We start from the raw sequence: 20,424 nt of genomic DNA on the forward strand, positions 1-20,424 counted from the left end.
TTGAACACATCCCCTCCTTTTGTTAACACTCTCTGACTCCATCTGATACAATATTAACAGAGCTGTTTGGAGCTTGTCTTTTATCACTCACCAGGCACGAACACAAGAAATTACTTTTATTCTTTTGCTTTTCCCAGTGAAATTGTTCTCATTAGGTTTAGGAAAATGATAAAAGATGATTTCACTGTGTAGTAGTGCATCACAGTCTTCTAGGTTTTGAATATTTTCATTATTGATTAATCAATTAGTCATTTAGTATACACAATGCAAGAAAATACTGAAGTGTTTTTCAGAGTTTCCCACAGAGAAAAAAAAGGAAAAAAAAAAAAAAAAAGGCATGCACATCCCAGTGTCCAATGGAGTGGGTGCTGGTGGATCAAAGAAATATCTGTCAAAGTAGAAACAAATGGATCTGCACACAAAGTAGCTCCTGTTAGAAGGCTTTTAATGCTGTAGTCTTCCTCAGACTTCTGCTGGCTCAAGGCATTACACAGCAAGTCCCTCTAACAGGAGCTACTTGGTGTACAGATCTATTTGTTTCTATTTTGCCATAATTTTCCACAGCCCAGCTGGCACTGGACATCAATATGACGCCAAAAAGACGTTGGACTGAATTGAATTGAATTGTGGCTGAAATGGAAAGCGGGCTAACCATATTTTAAATGTCTTAAGCCTCCTACAGACTGTGAGATTTACGCAACCCTGTAAGTTTCGTGCAAGCTACACTGTGCAACATGGATCTAATAAACTTGGGTATGATATCAAATTTGTGTGTAGACTGTATGATAACAATGCATACTGATTCACAGGCTATGACCTAAGTCCATTGACCTCAATACCCAAGAACAAAATATCTACAGCATGCATCATCCATCTACGCTGCTGTAGTTGGAAGAGAAAATGAAAACAAATATGTGTCAAAAAATGTCTAATATATATATATATATCCTTTATTTAATCAGGTAGAAGACTCATTGAGATTAAAATCTCTTTTAAAGATTGACCTGGTCGAGAAGGCAGCTTGAAACATGGTTGCAACAATAAATACAGACAAACAAATCACATAATCGCACAAAAGAAAGAGCGAAGAGGAGGAGAATGTGGACGCTGTCATAGCTGGGGAAAAGAGGCTAACTTGGCATGCCAATTTTACAACGAGAGCTCAAAGTATGTATCAGCATTTACTAGCATTTAGCGTCAGTGTCGCCCTGAGCAGTGCTTCACTTCATGCTGCATTTCTATTGATAGTTAGTAGACGGAGGTTGTGTCAGCAGTCACACAGTGAGATGTTCATCTCAACTTTCTGACGCTGTCAGAATTTTATCCCACGACTGTGACATCAGCCATCCCTGAACCTCTCTCACTGTGTGACGTAGGACAACCGTTTTAGAGCCATAACCAGCGATATTCGCCATGTTTTTTTCAAAATGGTCATCTTTCGTCTGGGGCAACCCAAAATTGCACACAGTGTATGCCAGGCTTAATGATGTTAGAATGTCATGTTGTTTGGATGTGAACACTATGGTGTTATGTCAACATTGGGTTTTGTTCTCCATACCTTACACCTAAATGTTGTTATTCTACGTCAAGATGATGTTGGCATAAGACGTTTCAAAGATGCTGGATTTCGGTTTCACAACAAAAAACCAACAAAATATCAACATCATCTATTGTTAGTATATTGCATCAAAATGGTGTTGGCATTAGACATTTTAACAGTGAATTTTAGTCACCTGACAACCCAAACTAAATTCAACCAAATATCAACCTCTAATGACAGTGGTCAGCTGAGGGCCAATTGCCTGTTTTATTAAACCATTAGTCGAAAAAATGCAAAGATAATCACGCTACTCTCACGTGACAAAGAAAAGCAGCATCATTTTGCTTGAATAATGAACAATTAATTTATCATCAATATTAGCGTATAATTTTCTGAAGATTGACTAATCAATCACTCTGCTTCTCTGTAGTCTGCTTAGTAATTTTCTTTACTACACCTGCAGTAAACCAATCTGAAGCTAATAAGAAGCCTCATGTACAATAAGGAGCGATGTTTCTCATTTATTAATGGCTCTTAAGTTACACAGCATTTGACTTCTTTCTAGTATTTACAGCATGTGTTCAGTGGGTTTGTGCCTTGTAGATGTAGTTTTCTCTGTGACAAACCAAATTTGTGGGAGCAGGTTTTTTTCAAACAGCAGCCTGCTAAGAAAAGGTGTGGACACAGTGCGGATGCAGAGCTTTGAGTTTTCCGCCCCGATTAGTATTCTGCCTGTGTGTGCAACCTGAGAGTGACTGACTGGCGGTCAGAGCCCAGTATTGACTGCTCTGAGGATGTAATAGAGGCTGGGGTGATGGGATCCAGGACATGAACACTCTCTCTGTGGCATGTGCAGCAGAGCTATACAGGATAAAGCCGAGGCACTTAATCATTCTGCTGGCTCCATGCAGAGATGCACCGGGCTCTGTGTTTTAAAATAATGCCTCTGCCTTAAATTAGATGCCATTGATCCTGCTTTTTTTCTATAATTGCACAAACAGGATGGATGCTGGTTTTATTGAGGGTCAGACCAGACATTTGAAATACTTCAACTTTAAGTACAGGAGGTAAAATAAATAAGACAAAAGGCAGGTTGACCAGATTCAAGGTGATCGGACTATCAAAGTCTTGTCGGATGATGTTAATCTGAATAGCAAACTCGTGTTTCTTTTTGGTTATTCAAAACCTTAAATACTATCTATTTAATACAGTGCACTTACTGAACTGTGCTAGGTGACCTCACATGATAGCAGCCACAAAAGGCAGCAGTGGATATCTGTTTGTTTTATCGTCTCTACCCAAACAGTCATGTGTTGTGCTGTCAGTAAACACAGTATGTTTGTGTTTACCAACCTGGCCAGTCTATGATTGCTTTCCAGTAAGGGTACAAGAGATGCAATAAATTTAGCCTCAAAGAGTCCAGCTGTCTGTGGATGGAGACGCCACACTCTGAGACACTTAGAAATGTGTTATCTTTATGTGTTCTTATTCATTGTTTGATTTTATATTTTTATAAACAGAGTGTGTGTTTTAAAAGGTCAGCTTGGTGATATCTGATATTTAGCTCATTGCCAACAAGTCCCATGACTACATTGCCTGTGTTGCCAGATCCTGGTGTATTTAATTCCTCTGTGCCATAGAGCTCCTTTGTTTTCTAAAAATTATTAAAAACACATCAGCAAGCCACACTGTGGCACTGTGTGACATGAACACACTGTGCATAATTCTGATTCAATCACACAAATACTGATCTACTGCCAGAAATACTCACCAGAGCACAAATGTGTCTTAATCAGCGAATGAAATAGTCCCTAATAAAGGCACATTTTTTCTATTGAAGGGACATTATGGCTAGAGGCATTATGTTTTTGGGTTGTCTGCCATCCGGCTGTCTGGCATGTTCTTGTGAATGCAATATTTAAACAACGCCTCATGTCTTCAAATTTGGCACAAATGTTCACTTGGACTCAACACTTACCTGATTAGATCTTGGTGGTCAAAAGTCAAAGCTAAAGGGCACTTTGACCTCAGAAGTCTTCCTCTTGTGAACACGATATCTCAACAGCTTGAGGGACTTTCTTCAAATTTCACACAAATATTCGAGTAGACTCAAGGATGAATTGATTTTGTTGGTCAAAGGTCATTTTTTTCAGGTTCATTTTTGTGAACGCAATATCTGAAAATGAACTCCAGGGAGTTTCTTCAAATTTGGCACAATATTCCACTTGGACTCAAAAATGATCTGGTTAGAATCTGGTGCTTGAAAGTCAAAGGTCAAGGTCATGTTGACCTCAAACATTTTTGGCCATAACTCAAGAGCCTTTGGTGTCCACCTTGAAACTTTGCTTATTGTGTAGCTCTATGTGTGAAGCGTTCATGTTTTACAGACATGGAAGTAAACTGTCAGTGCAATTTGACTGTTGCACAGAGGCATTCAGCTATGTGGGTTAGTTTGTCATGAAATAGCAAAATATTGGACAATGTGACACTTTGAGCTGATTATTGCTGGTTAGTGAAACAGCTTGCATCCATTCAGATGTTGCACATCAATATTGCCCTCCCCTCCAACACTGCTATACAGAAAACACATGTGGCAGCTGAAAAATTCAGATGTGACACTTCTTAAAAATGTCAACACTGAGAAAGAGAGAGACAGACATAAACAATAGCGGAGCGTTCGCGGTGGATCAATCATCATAAACTGGCTATTCATTATACGCTGTAATTGTACAGACGATGTAAATGAATGAAATTGTGCTAAATGATATGATTTTTGAGGATAAAGAGTTAATTTATTCTGTTTTCTCTGGGCGTCTGAATCTAATTGAAAGGGGACGCCGTCTCCAGCGCAGAGCTATATTCAATTGTTCTGTCTGAGAATGGGAGCACTCAGCCTTCTCTGCAAAAGGTCTCAGGTGGTTTCTCTTCATTTAGCTTCTCTCCTCAGTTGATCTCGTTCTTGTGTAAACAAAACAATTCTGGGGAAAAAACAACTGGCTGAGAAATATGCATGTCTTTTTTATTTATACTTTGCCTGCGTGCCATGCTCTTTATGCCATACATAGATTGCGCAATATACTGATCATAAAAGTTCATTTCTAGGAGCTTAGAGCTGCGCACATCACAAGCATGCATGTGCAGTCAATGCATAAATGATGTATCTCTGTGCTTGTGGGTTTCAAAGTGTGACAGGGATAATTTAACTCATCCTTTTCTCAAGGCCTTGTGTATCATCACCCACAGGGTCATAAAGTGTGGGGTTTCTAACAAAGCTGTTGGGTCCTCTTGCTGTTATGGCCTTTTGAAGCGATGGTGCAGGAGAGAGATATTGGCTCACGATCAGTATTACGGATGATGTAGCACACGTTCGGGGGAGATCTGCAACCACACAGGCAGCTAAAACAAGACATAAACATCTTCATCGGAGACATGGTGACAGCATACACCTGTCTTATTCTGTCTGACTTGATGGACAGGACACGGGACAGAAGCATCCGTTTTGACGGGGACATTTTTCTATTTATGTCAAATGATAGGAGACAGGTTCCAGAAATAGGCGCCTTTTTTAGGAGCCCGACAAGATTAATGGAGATACCAGAGAGGACGACAACTTTGTGGAGTTTGTGTCAGGCAAACTCCTCAATGCTGTGTGTATCAGGCCTAGGGCAGATCTCCAGAAATATCCATGAGGTGGCAACAAGGGTGGCATGAAGACTTTTAGTGGTGGCAGAAATATGTTATGCTGATTTAATCTCATACAATAACATTTATCAATATTAGCTCGAAAAAAGCCCCTAAATGAAGATATTTCAATTAAAAAACATGAAATTATTGTAGCACAACGGGATTACTAAATGGTGGCATTAGAAATCAATAAATTGTTTTATTTCTAATTTTCCAATGACATTTCTTTTAAGGAAAAAGACAAACATCTCTTATAGCACTGGTGAATATTTGGAGTTAGGCAGGTTTATGCCAACCCAAAAACACATTTAGCAAGACAAAAAGCCAGTGGGGACTAAATGTTGCTGCTACCCGCTGCGGGCACGGCTAGCAGCGGCTGAGAGTCTAGTGGCAGAGAGCGGTATCTCTTGCTACATTCACTTGGGACAAAGGCATTCCCCTGTTAAAGCAACAGTTTTTATAGTACTATACTGTATGCATTTTTTTCCAAAACTCAGGTGGCAGCTGGGGTAGCAAGGCTTTATTTCGGGGTGACTATCAAGTTTGTGAGCCATGACAGGACAGATTAATATACAAATTCATGCATGATAGTTAGGAATATGGTGTGTCATCTTAATAAATATGGCTACTAAAATGGCTGAATTAAGAAGTGTTGGGAGAAAAAATGCAAGAACAAGCCACAACATGTCTTACATAAATAGTCAATATTTTAACACAATGCTTCAAAACGGTGCAAAGACTTGCGTAATCGTCAATACACCACACAGCTTTTTAGCCAGTATGTGAGGCATTTCCAATGCTGGTATTGGAATTGGAAGAACCCTAATTTGAAGCTTGTTAGTGTAACTAAACGTGTCTACATATTTATTATTGAACTTCTATCCAATAAATGGTTTTAAAATATGTTAGTTTTCAGTTTTTCTTGAATCTTTTCAGAGAGGTGTTAATTTATAGGTGTTTAATTCTTTCATTTTCAAGGCTGTATTGCATTAGGCTTGGGGGTGTTTTTACAATTTCTTGTCAACTCCATATATATCCTCCAATCAGGCCAGTATAGCATTATCAACAAGCTGCTTGTAAAGGACATATTTTAGATTTGTGGCATGAAGTATCAAACATTAGCAAGTTATTTCCCCATGGCCTTTTGTTTTTGCTGTGGCTTTCATCCCACTGTTTTATTTTACTGTTTTATTTTTATTTTTTTGCAACAAATGGTGTCATCTGCTTTTGAAGGAGAGGAAGATGGCATAATCCCAAGGCAAACCAATACATCAGAATTTATCAATTGTGTAACGCATAAACACACGTTACTATTGGTGATGACGCCAAGGAAGAGGTGTTAAAAGGCTTCACACAAACATAGTTTGCAGTCGCACACACACAAAAACAAACATATTTTTCCACTTCCTCAGACAGATATTGATGGTATCTCAAGACTTCTTTCAGTACTGCTACTACTAAAACTTTTGCTTCGAACAAAAGCTGCCATCCATCACAGTATTGATATTGGATTCATATTTAGGAATAAATGTTGTCAAATCTCCTTTGAGTCTGGATATTGGGGTATTATTACCCAAATTCTATCAAACTTTACAGATAAAAGTAGTGTCACAAACTTGAATCACTAGTTTTGACTCACTTCTTAATGTAAAGCTGGTGTCATCCCTTTAACTTTACTTGTTCACAGCCGCCTGAAGAGAAGATTCTGTGACTTCTCTCAGGTTCAGTTCACAGGTTTATTTCTGGCAGCAGGATGTCTAATAACACTGTCAAATAACACAAAAATCAATGTGGTTAAATGGTGGTGAAGCTCACACCCTAGGCGGAAGTCGACAGCGTGCTGAAGGGTCCTGGCTTTTTCACAAAGTGACTGTTAAGTCCTGAAAACAAAAGTAACCCCAATGGAGGCTACATATATTCACATAAACTTACATTATCAGATTTTTGTGTTTATCACTGATAGCCACTTTTACCCATTTTTTTATTCAGGTGCAAATGCATGATGACAAATATGAACAATGCTGTTAGAAGTTACAAATATATCCTTTAAATAACCAGTGCTGGGAGTAATTAAGGTAGATTTGTGCAAGTGCAACTTTGGGGTTGTGGTACGGTTGAGTATTTACATTTTGTAAGACTCCACACGTTTACTCTACCATTTTTAAATCAGATTTTTTTGCTACTACATTGATATGGTAGATGCAGTTTGAGATTTAAGATTAATAAGGCAAGGTAATAAAAAAATTAAATAATGGCAGTTAAAAATCTTGTGTTGGGGTACAGCAATGAGCACTGAAGCCTAGGTCACATCACGCTCTGTATCATTGGCTCATTGATGCATCATCTGCTCAACTACCAGCTGATCAGTAACATCCAGTTCCATGATTTTTGTACTACATCTTTAAATGTTCAGTTCTCACTACTACACTATTTTGCTGATTCTCTAATGCAACACTGGTTATTGCTGCAATACGTGGCGCCACCCCAACCCCTTCGTGATGTAACTGAAGTGTAAATTAATGTTAATTCTCTAAGCTGATGAATGTTTAAAGTAATCTCTTGTTGTATAACATAATGTGTTTAGGGGGTCACTTACAAAATCCTTGTTGCTACTCAGATTCTTTGAAAATTCCCTCAAAAGCAAAATCTAACAACATTTACATATATATTATATTTGTTTATTCTTTTCTCTAAAGCAACATACACATTAGATATAATCCAAGCCAAAGCAGATATGTCTATTTGAAAAACAAGATCAATTCCTTGACTTAAGTGTGTCTCATTGAACTATACAGCAATTTGAACCCCTGTGCAATGTGTAGTTAATGTTGTTGTTTAGAGCCATATGGACTTTGTACTTTAAAATATTGTTCATAGGTAAATGATTCAATTATCGTCCTGTCTGAATGAGCCCATTTTCTATAATAAGCACTTTTACTTTTAAACATGTAAACCTTTATTTAATAAAGTCCCGTTGAGATTGAGATCTCATTTTCAACAGGGACCTGAGTACACAAATAAAGACATGAAACAAACCATTTAAAATGTACAATATCAACTGTAGTAAGTAAAATAAAATTAATTAAGTTAAAAAAATCATAAAAAATAATTAAGTATATAATAGAATAGTGAGTCAATTAAAACATGTTTTTTTAAAAAAAACATCCACTTGGTATGATTAAGGAGAATATATTGGCCGAAATTTTATATAATATAATGAGTATGTTGTCATAAGTGTGCAATCACCTGAAAATAAGACTCTATCTACACAGAGAGCGGGTCCTCTTCCACAGAGTCCACCACGTTGCACAGCCATGTTTCCTACAGTTGCCCAGAGCGGACAAACCGAACACTGGCTCTAGATAGGGCAGTTTGCATTTTCCCACCAGCCATTGTAGTTAGCAGCCCCTCACCACATTATAACTGTTGGAAATCTCAGATTTTTTAAAAGATGAAACTGCTTAGTTATGTATTTTTGCCATTTTAAATCACCTGGTCTTACATGCTGTTCCTTTAATACTTACTTAACTATGTTTATTGCTCACACTCTGAGTACTTGAAATGATAACTGTAAATACTTATTTAAGACAACAGAGGACAGCCACAAAACCACCATCTGAGCAGCTTGATTTCAACTGTAATGCATGTTACAACTTAACATAGTGTTTTCAGTAGCAGGCTGGAATTATCAGAAAGTGATGGAGGATGAAATGACAGTTTCCATGTAAGAATCCTCTCTATAGTAATAAAACTGCTTAACTAAAGGAAAGGAAGCTGTAATGAAGTTTGACAATCTTGAGCTGTTTATAATAACGCTCTTACTCACAAAGACCGGCTGAAGATGTGGACATAAAGCCCTGAATGCTTACCCTCTTATAATCACACAAAAGGCACTTTCCATCACTGCAGTTGTTAGGTGTGTTTTGTTTTTTTTTCCCCGGTGCACTTAGTGCAGTATTGATCATTGTTGGTCCAAGTCCTCAGGAATCAGCTTCTATTGATTTCACTTCACTTGTAAGCCTCTCTTTCTGACCTATGTCTCTTTTCAGACCAAGCACCTTTTCAGCCCACCTAACCTCTCTGCTGAGGCTTTACTAAAACATGTCATCACTGCAGCACTCTCAAGGCACATTTACAAAATCATTTCCTAATGTAATAAATGCACGGACCATTATCGCTACTGTCTGCCATGCGGTGTTGAAGACTAGATCTGTTATGGCCCAAAACACTCCGTTGGCACAGGAAACATGTATGCTCCGTTGGGTTTTCATATTGAGGATGTAGTTGTACTTTTAGAGGGGTAATATGCTCCTTGGTCTGGCTGTTCATTACCATTCATAAAAAGAACCCACTTATAGCCAGAGGATTCAGCAGTGATGAGGGTTATTAATAGCCGCAGTGCAGTCAGAGTCAATACTGTGTGTGTGAGAGAGATATTAAGTAACATGCACATGTCTGTGTTTGTAATCAAGTATGTGTGTGCCAAATGAGGAGGCCTCCACTACTTACATGTTCATTTGAGAATTAATTTGGAGATTTTAAAGATTATTTCAAATGCACAGCAGGGTGCTACATTAATACGAACCAAGTGGAGCACAGTTTAATTCTGTGTCCTATTTTTTCCTCCTTCAGTCTCAATCTTCCCTTGTTTTATTGTGCATGCATGTGAAACCTAATAGTGTCCTAATACAGAACTCTACAATGTTAATTGACTGTGTATTCCTTCCTCTTCTAACAAGATGTAGAGATAAGGGGAAGGGATGAGGACAAAGACTTGATATGGCCATCTTTTATCAATAGCACTCCGGATTGATATTAATCGAGAAATAGCTCAATTTTTAGTATATTCTAAATGGGGTTTTTGTTAAAGGTCTAGTGTGTAGGATTTATTGGCAAAATGTGCATATAATATTTATAACTATGTTTTTCTTAGTTTATAATCACCTGAAAGTAAGAATGATTGTGTTTTCTTCACATTAGAACAATCCTTTCATATGTACATACGGACCAGGTCCTCTTCCATAGAGTCTGCCATGTTTTTTTTCTACAGCAGCCAAGAACAGATAAATCAAACACTGGCTCTGGGTCAGGAATTTCGAGTTCTCGTATTCACCACTTTAGTTCTCCTACACGCTTGGCACACGTGAGAAGTTTCAGTTCCGCAACTTTACCGCTAGATGCCGCTAAATCCTAAACACTGGACCTTTAAAGCTGGAGTGCAGAGCTTCTGTTTGTCTGCCCCCTCTGGTAGTGAGTGTAATTACATAAACACTGTTGATGTGTGTAACTCAAGCCTGCAGGTGAGCTTGTTGCATCTTCCCCACTTCCATAATCATCTCTTTTTTTTATTTCTTTAATCTTTCCTCTGAACACAGAAGTTTAGTTTAGTTTAGATCAGTTTAGTCCAGTTTAGTCTAGTTTAGTTTAGTTTAGTTTAGTTTAGTTAATTAATCAAAAGGACAGATTTTGTTTTATTTTTGTTTGTTTTTTTAATGGCGTATCCATTCTAGAAACATCTCTTGGACACTTAGGATTTTCGGCTATAGCTTCCCTACTCCTGTCTGCTGCTATGTCACTGTGGTCTCTCCGTCTTGTAATTGCATTTTGCTCTGTTTGGTTGATGTAAAACGCATCACCTCCAGCAGAGATGTGCAGAAATGGTGCTACAGACACCAAATACAACAATTCCAGTATATTAGCAAATATAGAGAGCCTTTTGAGGGAAACTCAAGGCAATAAGTTCAGCGTGGCATGACCCAAACCCAGTCTGCAGAATGTAATGTTGGAAATGTTACATTTGTATTTTTCATATGTTCACATTACATCTAAATGAGCTAAGTTTCTCATCAGGAAGACCATGGCGTAATGGATGTCCAGCACTCAAGCTTTAACTTTTTCAGAAAAAAATACTTAATGTCTAAATATCTAAAATACTCTAAATAGTGTTTATGCAAACTGAATATGCAGGTTATACTAAATACAGTCATGCAGCATTTGGTCAAAGGCACTTAAACATTACTCTTTTTGTTTTGTTTCAAAAGTACTTTGTGTTATTTTAAAACAAGTGGTGCAGTTTTGTATTGTTGTCTCTTGAGGTCAGACCTCATGTCATTGGCTTTGTTTGAGGTTTTACTTTCTCTGCATGAGCTGCTTGATTCTTTCTCTGCAGTAAGAGTAAAAAAGTGGTTTCAGCGGTGCAGAATTTATTCATGTGAAAGATACATTCTGTCATTCTGTCTACAGCGTGTTGTAGGGTTAGAAAACTTGAAGCTTTGGTAAGAGGAATTGATTTAGGTGTTGAAGTTCAATGCTCCTGGGTGCAAAACTCAGACAGACTATCTGTGAGCTGTAGACCTTCAAATAGCTGTCCTGGGGACTCCTCGGCGGTGAATCAATAGGCAGTTAATTTCAAGACACACTCAGATGCTTCGACGGCAGCTCATGTATGGGCCCTTACATGTAGAAGACACACCTACAGACTTTTATGTCTACATTCAAATGTCTCTGGGAGTCAGAAATCAAAAGGATTGCCGATAAACTTAAATGCAAACAATGCGATTATAGTGCATTAGGTTAGGTTATATGAGGTTAGACTTTAATGATCCTTTGAGGGAAATTTAGCCATTACACCAACACGTAATTGTTGTGGATCCCACTTTGGGGAAAGGAATTGCAGGCTATTTCTGCTGCACTATAAAAAGTGAAATTGAGGTCCACAGAGTACAAACGGCCTCTGCAGCTGGTCTTATTTTATTCTACTAGTAAGATAAAGTTTGATAACATAGCCTTTATAGACTCTTAAAGGGTCTGGGTTAGACTAATCCTGCCCACAACAGACTTATGACCCTCAGGCCTCAGTGAGAAACTCCAAAGTCCTGGAGCAGCTGGCCATCTATCCAGGTTCAGCTTTACTCCTTCCCCTGTGGGGATGAACCAGGATGGAGTCTGAGGTGCACTGAGGTAACATCAGCAGGGCTTAAGAGGATGCTCTGCTTCAATCAGAAAGGGGACAATCTCTGAATTTCACCCCTCTACAGCAAGATGGATGTTGACATCTGATGCAGTGCATCTGTCTAAATTGATATCCATTTCTGTTAAGGTGTAATTTTCAGAGGTGTAGACAACAATCAGGGGTGTTTGAGTTCAAGTCCAGGGAATGGGGGTTTAATATATTGTGAAGGTTAGAGAAGATAAATCTGGGCTGTTATTCTATATTTAAACGTTTAGTCAGTATCTCATATACTGTACTAATGTCCAGTATAGTCTTGATTAAATTTTGTCCTTGTACTCCTCACATTGAAGTTCTTTTTCCACTGCACAAAAAATCCTTTAGGATCTGCTAACATCTGGCTTTTGTATATGATGGGCAGAGCTGGTTATCGGCATTCTGTAACTTTAAGGTATCAACCAAAACAACTCGGTACCAAGTGGTTTTGAAACATCTCCAGTGAAATGATACCATTCTTTTTTGTTTTAAGAATGAAAATATCTGAACAAGGGGTGGACAAAAAAATTGATACGGCATAGTATCGCAATATTTTTTGTGTGGCATTATCACGTTGATGCACAGACACAAAGTATCAGGGGTTTTTTTTCAGATTATACAAATGATCACATATGCATATTTAACTTTTGGTAGCCTACTGTAATAATTAGTACAGATATTTTTGTAGCAAAATCAGTCAGGATCAAGGGTTTTAAAGGTTATATAAAGCAGGATATTATCTGCATGATGGGAGTGTGTGTTGTTTTTTTGCAAATTATGTGACCCAAAGGGAGCAAAATGACCCTCAAGGTACATCTTGTATAATATGGAGTGTAGAGAATAACTGAGTTACCAAGAGGGATGTTCTGGTATCCAAGAGGTTAATACACATCATATTACTGAAATGTTTGATTCTGACAAGGAACCGTTGTTCATGCTATACCTTTTTTCTCTTCTGCCATCTTTTCTGTCCTTGTTAATTCTCTTACTGAAAAAGTAAAAAATAAATTAAAAAAATCTTAAGAAGAAGTCACTGAACAGCATCTCAGAGTCTCTATATGGACTCATGAACTAGAATAAATGCAGAAATCGAAAGAAAAATATTACCGACAAAGACATCCATCTGCGCTCAGTACATTTTTACATTCTAATTTGCATTGGCCGTGTATACGTTCATCATTAATGCTTCAGCACAAACATGGTTGTTGACACAAAGATGCTCTCTGCTGCACCTCGGGGGACATGATGGAGGCTGAAGGTGCTCCCTAGTTGCATCAGCTCACTATAAACAGGATGGAGGGAAATCAGCAAATGTCCATAATGGTTTAGAGGGGGACACTAATGTATTGCAGCTGTGAAAGATGCATGAGGAATTATTGCTACATTTAGAATTATGAGGAAAAACACCAAATGCATGTGAGTTAGTTCAAAATGTTAATCTGGGGCTGTGTAAATCTTCATGGCACTTGAAATTCATAGGAGGTTTTTAATAAGTCTTATTCACTTTGTAAATACAATTTTAAATGACATTTCCTTTAGCATAACTGTGTCATCTGCACCTGTTAATTTTCTTGCAATAATATGTTTTTTTTCCTTTGTCTACAAATTCCACAAAAAACAAATCAAACAATGTATGTACAACAAAAGCCCAATACAGCATATTCCTTTGTGCCGTATAGCTCCATTACTGTTCAAAAACTTCAGCTCAAGTCAGACTTGAGTCAGAGGTTTGATTACTTTCAACTCCATTTGACAAAATCAAAAATTACCTGCAACTCAGCTTGGACTTGAGCACCAGTGACTCGTGACTTTAATTGGACTTGAGCTTTTTGACTGAAAATACTTCATACAATTACCATAAATCAGTTCATGTTGCTTTATTTTCTGAATCTTCTAGCATCGACACTATTAGTTCCCAGCAAGTCAGCAGTTATTAGTATTAGTTATCATTACGTTTGTGTACAAAATTTACACAATGGTCAACAAAAAACTAATTGCATTATGCAAAATATGCAGGTCGAAACTTGTTTTAACAAAGAAATAGCCCCAAATTTTAAAAAAGTGTTCATGATTCATGACTTGTTTCGGACTTGGGACTTGAGTTGGAGCATTAGTGCAAAGACTTGAGACTTACTTACAACTTGCAAAACAATGATTTGGTCCCACCTCATACACTCTCCTACTGCCATTAATCCTTGTTTTAACACATAATGTGTATTAATCCACCACGGAAAATAGTGCCCAGCTGCTGTACAAAATGTGTTAACCTACTTTAAATATGAAACTTTATATGTCTGACCCATTTTTGGGATCAAATGTGGTTAGGACTGAGTGCCACAGACAGAAGAGGGAAGTCAGATAGTGGTGAGACACTGGCTAACACATTGGTGGTTTTGCTGTTTTTATGGGATTTGTTGACATGGAGACAGATGTATAATAAATCTTTTTTAAATCTTTTAATTTAACATTGCAAACACCTCCTGATGCTCGATGATAACGAGCATCCTTCTGACTGACCTCTTGGTTTCTGCTCTCTTCTCAGTGAGTCCAGATGTGACCGGGGATCACAAACATCATCATCATCATTATCCTGCCGAGGATTCAGAGATGAGGGGCACATCCAGGAGCCTTGGACTGACGGGGGCCATCTGGGCCTTGATATTGCCTTGTTTGCATATGCTGCTGGCCTTGTAACAGCTGCCCTATTTGCAGCAAGAAACATTCAAGACTTGATTTCAAGCTTATTTATCCAGAAACCAGTGGACATAACAAGCTCCAATATGTAATGGAGCACCACTACCACACAGTGCAGGACACGGTAGGAGTGAGCATTATGGAAATTACAAGACACTGTGGCTTATGTAAGACAGCATATTGTTCAGCTTCACGAATATCCATTATTTTTTACCTGGCATTCATTAACACTAATAATGACTTATTTATAACAGCTGATGTCAAGAATAACTACAGCGTTTGTTGTAAAAGATTGGTATTAATTTTATTGTATTTCTACGCATAATATATATGATTTGTAGATATATATGTATGCATATCACTGTAATGCACTCCACACAGTACAGGTTGTACTTCTTTTAAGTGGAGTTTTAAAACTGCTGTGAAATCAAAGTAATCTAAAAGGTTACTTTTGATGTTGGATTTGAAATTGAAAAAATCTCCACAGCTCTTGCGTTTGCAATATTTGTACAAGCCCAAATTAAAAAGGCCGGTTATTCTAATACCAACCAAGAAATCCCTATTGAGTATGAAACATTTTTCATACAAATGTGCTTCAGATCATAGAAAAACAACAGGAATCCCTCGGATGTGGACCGTATGTTCTTGTGTATTTTATTAGGAGCAAAAAAGATTTCAAGACATTTGCTTCTCTTCATTTGTAATAGCTGCCATGCTGTCCAGAGTTCATTTAATTGGCACATTTCAATTGCAAAATTGACCTATAATTCTACCACTGAGAAAAATGATGAGAGGAGAGGGGTGGGCAGGGAGAAGTGGGGGGCAAGTGAGATGTGAATTCATACTTCTTTCTTCTTTAGGAATAGATTAGTTTCTTCAGGAGTCTATTATCACCTTTCAAACTCAATCCTCCTCTGCCTTCATAGGCCTGGATGGGAGCTGATAGCTTCTGGAGCCACTGGTGAGGAAGAATCCAATTGCTCCTACCTGCTACCTGACTGCATACTGCTGGTGTGTTTCTGGCAGGTTTCTGTGCAAAGAAAGGAAAATGATTTGTTTCACATATGTCATGCATGTCTGGTCAGTAGCTGAGAGAGAAAAGTACTCAACGGTACTAAAAATTGGTTCCTTTTCTCACATATGCTGGGGAGCTACTTGTAAAGCTACAGAAATAATCCTGTTGAGATGCTGCAAAAGCTAAAATGATTCTCTTTAGAATCAAAATTCACTATTCATATGCAGTGTTTATGCACGTTTACATACACACCACAGAAATAAACAAGAAAAACATTAAAGCTGCTGCTGTAAATAGACGACAGTGTAAAAATTAACATAAACATTCAATTAGGGCTCAAAACAGCCAAAGGTAGAATCTCCTCAGGTTCTCTGTTTGATCATATATGCATGGGCGCATCTTGGTGGGGAAGCAGGGGACACATCCCCCTCAATAATAAGTACATTTATTCCCCCCCAATAAAAACAGTTGCAGAGGACTATCACGTCAAAGAAACGCTAGAACATGACTCATAGAGACAATAATGCCTCTGGTAACGTAGTAGGTAGTATGTAACCTCAAAGCAATGGTTGCATTTCCTGCTGCAGGACAGGCCCTAAGGATGGACTGGAGTAAACAAGGCAGAAGCTGCTCTAATTTAGCTGCAAATTAAAGAGAGAAAGATTAACCTTAAGGTGATGTCTTATACTGTCAACTATGACAAAGTATTATGGCCACTCTTAGACAAGTTTAATCAACAAAGATTCAGTGAAAGATGTCATAGCATAAAGAGAAACAAATTCAATATTTTGAGAATAAAATCACAATAGAATAGGTTCTACGTTTTAGCATGTTTAACTGTCTAAATTTAGTGTTTTCCATCACTAAAATACATTTCCACAATGAATTGGTACAAAAAGAAATCACCTGAATGCTGAAAATTAAGTGTATGACACTCAAAATTTCCTTAGCGAGGACTGCCAAACCCCCAATTAAAGAAGTATTTCACCAATATGAAGAGTGTCTTCACATAAAACCAGTTCTCTTAGTTTCACATCCTTTTAGAGGCTATTCCAAGTGAGGGAAGCAGAGCACATAAAATCTGTCTCTTGATCGATACTCTTTGTGTCCACAGTGGCAGGCAGTATGGGTGGCAAGCGATGCAAAAATGTGGAAATACAGCCTGTAGCTCAAACAAAATCCTGGGAAAGCCAGCGAAACTCCACCAGATGATGCATTTTGCATCACTTGCGTCATCTGGAAGAGTTTCACCAGTTGGGTTGGAGGGATATCTAGGCATTGGTTAGATGGTGGGTAGTTTACCATAGTTCATTTACTCACACTACCTACATTGTTTTGATACAAAGCTGGTTGAAAATCAACAAAGTATCCCTTTAATATTTGTACCCCCCAAAGTTAAAATGAAATCTGCGCCCTGCATATCTGATTTGCAGATCATAGCCTGCGACCTTCCTTATTCTGCAGTTGTCCTAAAGCATGCATAGTAATTATTGTCATTAGTCATTTTCACCTTTAATACACCAGATGAGGCTTTTTTATCATGATATAAAGTCAAGGCTGTTTGAGCATCTGAAGCACTTGAATAGCTCGGAGCTTTTTTAACTCCAGTCTCAAGGTTTATAAATGATAACTTTGAGATTAAAAATATTCATCACTTCATACTGCCCACTGAATTTAATGTCTTGTATGAGGCTTTTTGTTTTGGGGTTAGATTCCCAAATGACAGCAGTCCCTGCTTAACAACCTTAACACAGTCGTTTCACTACCTAACAAGTCGTGACCGCTCCCCCAAACCAATTATATCACAAGTTGGCACCATCACAGTCAGTGCTGCTGTCATTTGAACAGCTGCGTTAACTACACCCTTAAAGAATAGGGTTCAGTCTCTAACTAGATAACAGGCAGCAGGCACAGAGACAGAGGGGCCTTGAGGCTAAATATAAGATGTCAGGTTATCCTGGTGTTCCTGTACTTAAAGGAATAAGTTCAGTTTGATGTCTGATGTGATTATTATGGCTCCACATTGTGACAGTTATTTAGAGGAGGGAGGAGAGGGGCCAGATGCTGATGATGATGATGCCAATGTCGTGATGTTTACCCATATCCAGACAGGTGTCATCCTGCAGGCATTGCAATGTGTCAGAGGCTCTTGAATAACATGTTTACTCTCTAATATTTTATTCAGAGAGTGCATGCGTTATTTGAATAATTTTTTTTTTAACCCAATAACTCATGCACCACTCTGTTTTGTCCCAGAATGTAATTTGGTGTTGCAGGATTGTTTAAACAATGGTCTTTAAAAGAAGTCTAATTTTTATCACTACTTTAACATTCAGAGCTTGTTCAATCAGTTGTAACACTCTACTCACCAGAGTGTTTGCTGAGATCTTTGAGTACAGCGATGTTGCTGAAAATAGGTCAGACATTGCAACAAACAATCAGACAGGTTGTAAACAAACCTCCAGATTAGTAAAACTTTTTAGGGAGAGAAAATGAAGGTGAACAGTAAAATGGCTATCCAAACTGTCCATTGAAGACATCAAAGACAGTTTACTATAGATGTTTATTAATAACTTGATGCCAGGTGATGAGTTGGTGTCTGTTCAGTTTAATAGAGTTGCTCCTCTGGCACAAATGCCAAAAAAATTCTAGCTCCTGGATTTATTTTGGTGATATACAGTCAACTTGATATGCACAGAAGTGTTTCTCTCGATGTTCCCATCCATGAGTTCCCACTTGGTTAATAGGCTTTACATTGTGATGACATGCATTTTTAAATCACTTTTATTGGTTCGGGGAAAGCTTACAAATATTAAACCTCCATGAATCAAAAATTTGTTGTAAGAAGAGTCGTAATTGAGTGACATTGGATGACATTTTTCTGTAGGCCAACTCGGAGGCTAATGTTACCTTGGTTCTCTCATTAAAAGCCTATATGATTTTCCCATTGAATTGCTGTTTGGTAAACAAATGTTTGTTGTATTTGCACAATTTGTTCAGCAAGATAATCTTTACACATGAACATCATTTTTATGATTTTTGAAGCTAAAATGCAATCGCCACAAGTAAAAAGCTAACATTAGGCTGTAAACGAGCTACACCAAGGCTGCATCGCCACTGCTATAAGGCTGTAAAGCCATGTTCGGTGTGGTTCGGCTGTAGTTTACTTTAGCTACTCGTTTGCATCCACCTCCTTTAAGACACATAAAAGTGGGCTATTTACTGATGTATTTTAAGTCGTAGAACAAAACGTGAATGTCTCTTAAGCTAGTGTTAACCACAGACTTTATGTCAGGCTTCTAATCCAAAACCCATTCAAAAAACCCCATTGACTTTGAGACAAGGGAACCGGAGGTGCTGAAATGCTAACTGAATCCAAGGTTTTAGGACTCATTACTGGGGTTCTCTACAGACTTTGTGTTACACTCCAAGGAACCCCTTGCTTCCAGTTTTTTCCAGTTGTCACTCCCGGTATTGCAGCAAAAAATCCCCTATGGCCCATAATCTATTCTCCCCATAGACCATTGCTGTAAAAGAATTATCTGTAAAACTGTTGACAGGACACCTCAAAATGCAAACAAGGTCTATACGGGCTCTTTCCATTACGATTCTTGAACCAAGGTAGTTGTATATTTGTAAGACTTTCCTAAAGATGAGAAAAGCAATTTAAAAAGTGGCGATGTCATCACACTGTAAAGTCTATGGGCCGAGTGGGAAAAACACGGGTGGAGCCATCGGGAGAAACACTACGTGCGTATTCATAAGCTGCATACTGTAAGAATATACCCAGAAGCTAGGAACTTTTTTGGTGTATGTGCCAGGCAAGCAACTCAATTGGGCTGAACTGGCGCCATCTTGAGGTCCAGTATGTAGTTATTATTAAAAATCAGGCCTTCAGTTTACAGACTGACATTCTGGTTCAGCTTTGCAGTGATTGCAAGTAACATTAGCAACTGAATAAAGCTTGTCTGCAACTTTTTGTTGCCCTATAGGACCTATTTTTAACAATGCTCACAGATCTTAGGAGTTAATAAATAAGTTTGTGAGTACTCTCCTGAAGTTCAACCATTTCTGTTTTGTACATAAATGTCTGTTTAATGTAGTCATATAATAACTCTGAATTTACTTTACTTGAAGCCTGTTTTTTTTCAGCAGAATCCCCAGGCTTTGTGTTGTCATCCATCCTTTTTGCCCAACCGTCCTTTTATTGAAAAACACCCCTCGACTCTTGCTGGGGGATCCCCAAGTGTTCCCATGCCTGCTGACAGATGTAATCCAGGATTTCATGTTTTCTTGGGGCTTTAAAAATGATTTTCTCTCCAACATAAATCACTGCTTTTCCTTTGAAACCATAAGTTCTCAATATAACTGAAATTTAAAAGGCAGAAACTAGGATAATTAATCAGAGAATGGTGTATATTTCTGTTCCTACTCTTTAATATATATTAGATTACATGTTAATAATTTTTTTAATAAAACAATGAAAAATAAAAATTATACAATTCC

The 20,424-nt window shown here is 38.0% G+C and overlaps 1 protein-coding gene across 1 annotated transcript in view; it reads left to right on the top strand.

The window, feature by feature from the left end:
* gpc5a (glypican 5a) overlaps positions 1–20,424 on the top strand; it is a 165,095-nt gene extending 144,671 nt beyond the window's left edge. The window contains exon 9 of the mRNA XM_042491763.2: positions 14,752–20,424. Within this exon, the coding sequence (XP_042347697.1) occupies positions 14,752–14,903 (152 nt within the window). The 3' untranslated portion in view covers positions 14,904–20,424. The remainder of the gene's footprint in view (positions 1–14,751) is intronic.

This window comes from Plectropomus leopardus, chromosome 1 (genome assembly GCF_026936395.1).
Source record: "Plectropomus leopardus strain MGB_pleo_1.0 chromosome 1, ASM2693639v1, whole genome shotgun sequence".
Taxonomy (NCBI): domain Eukaryota; kingdom Metazoa; phylum Chordata; class Actinopteri; order Perciformes; family Serranidae; genus Plectropomus; species Plectropomus leopardus.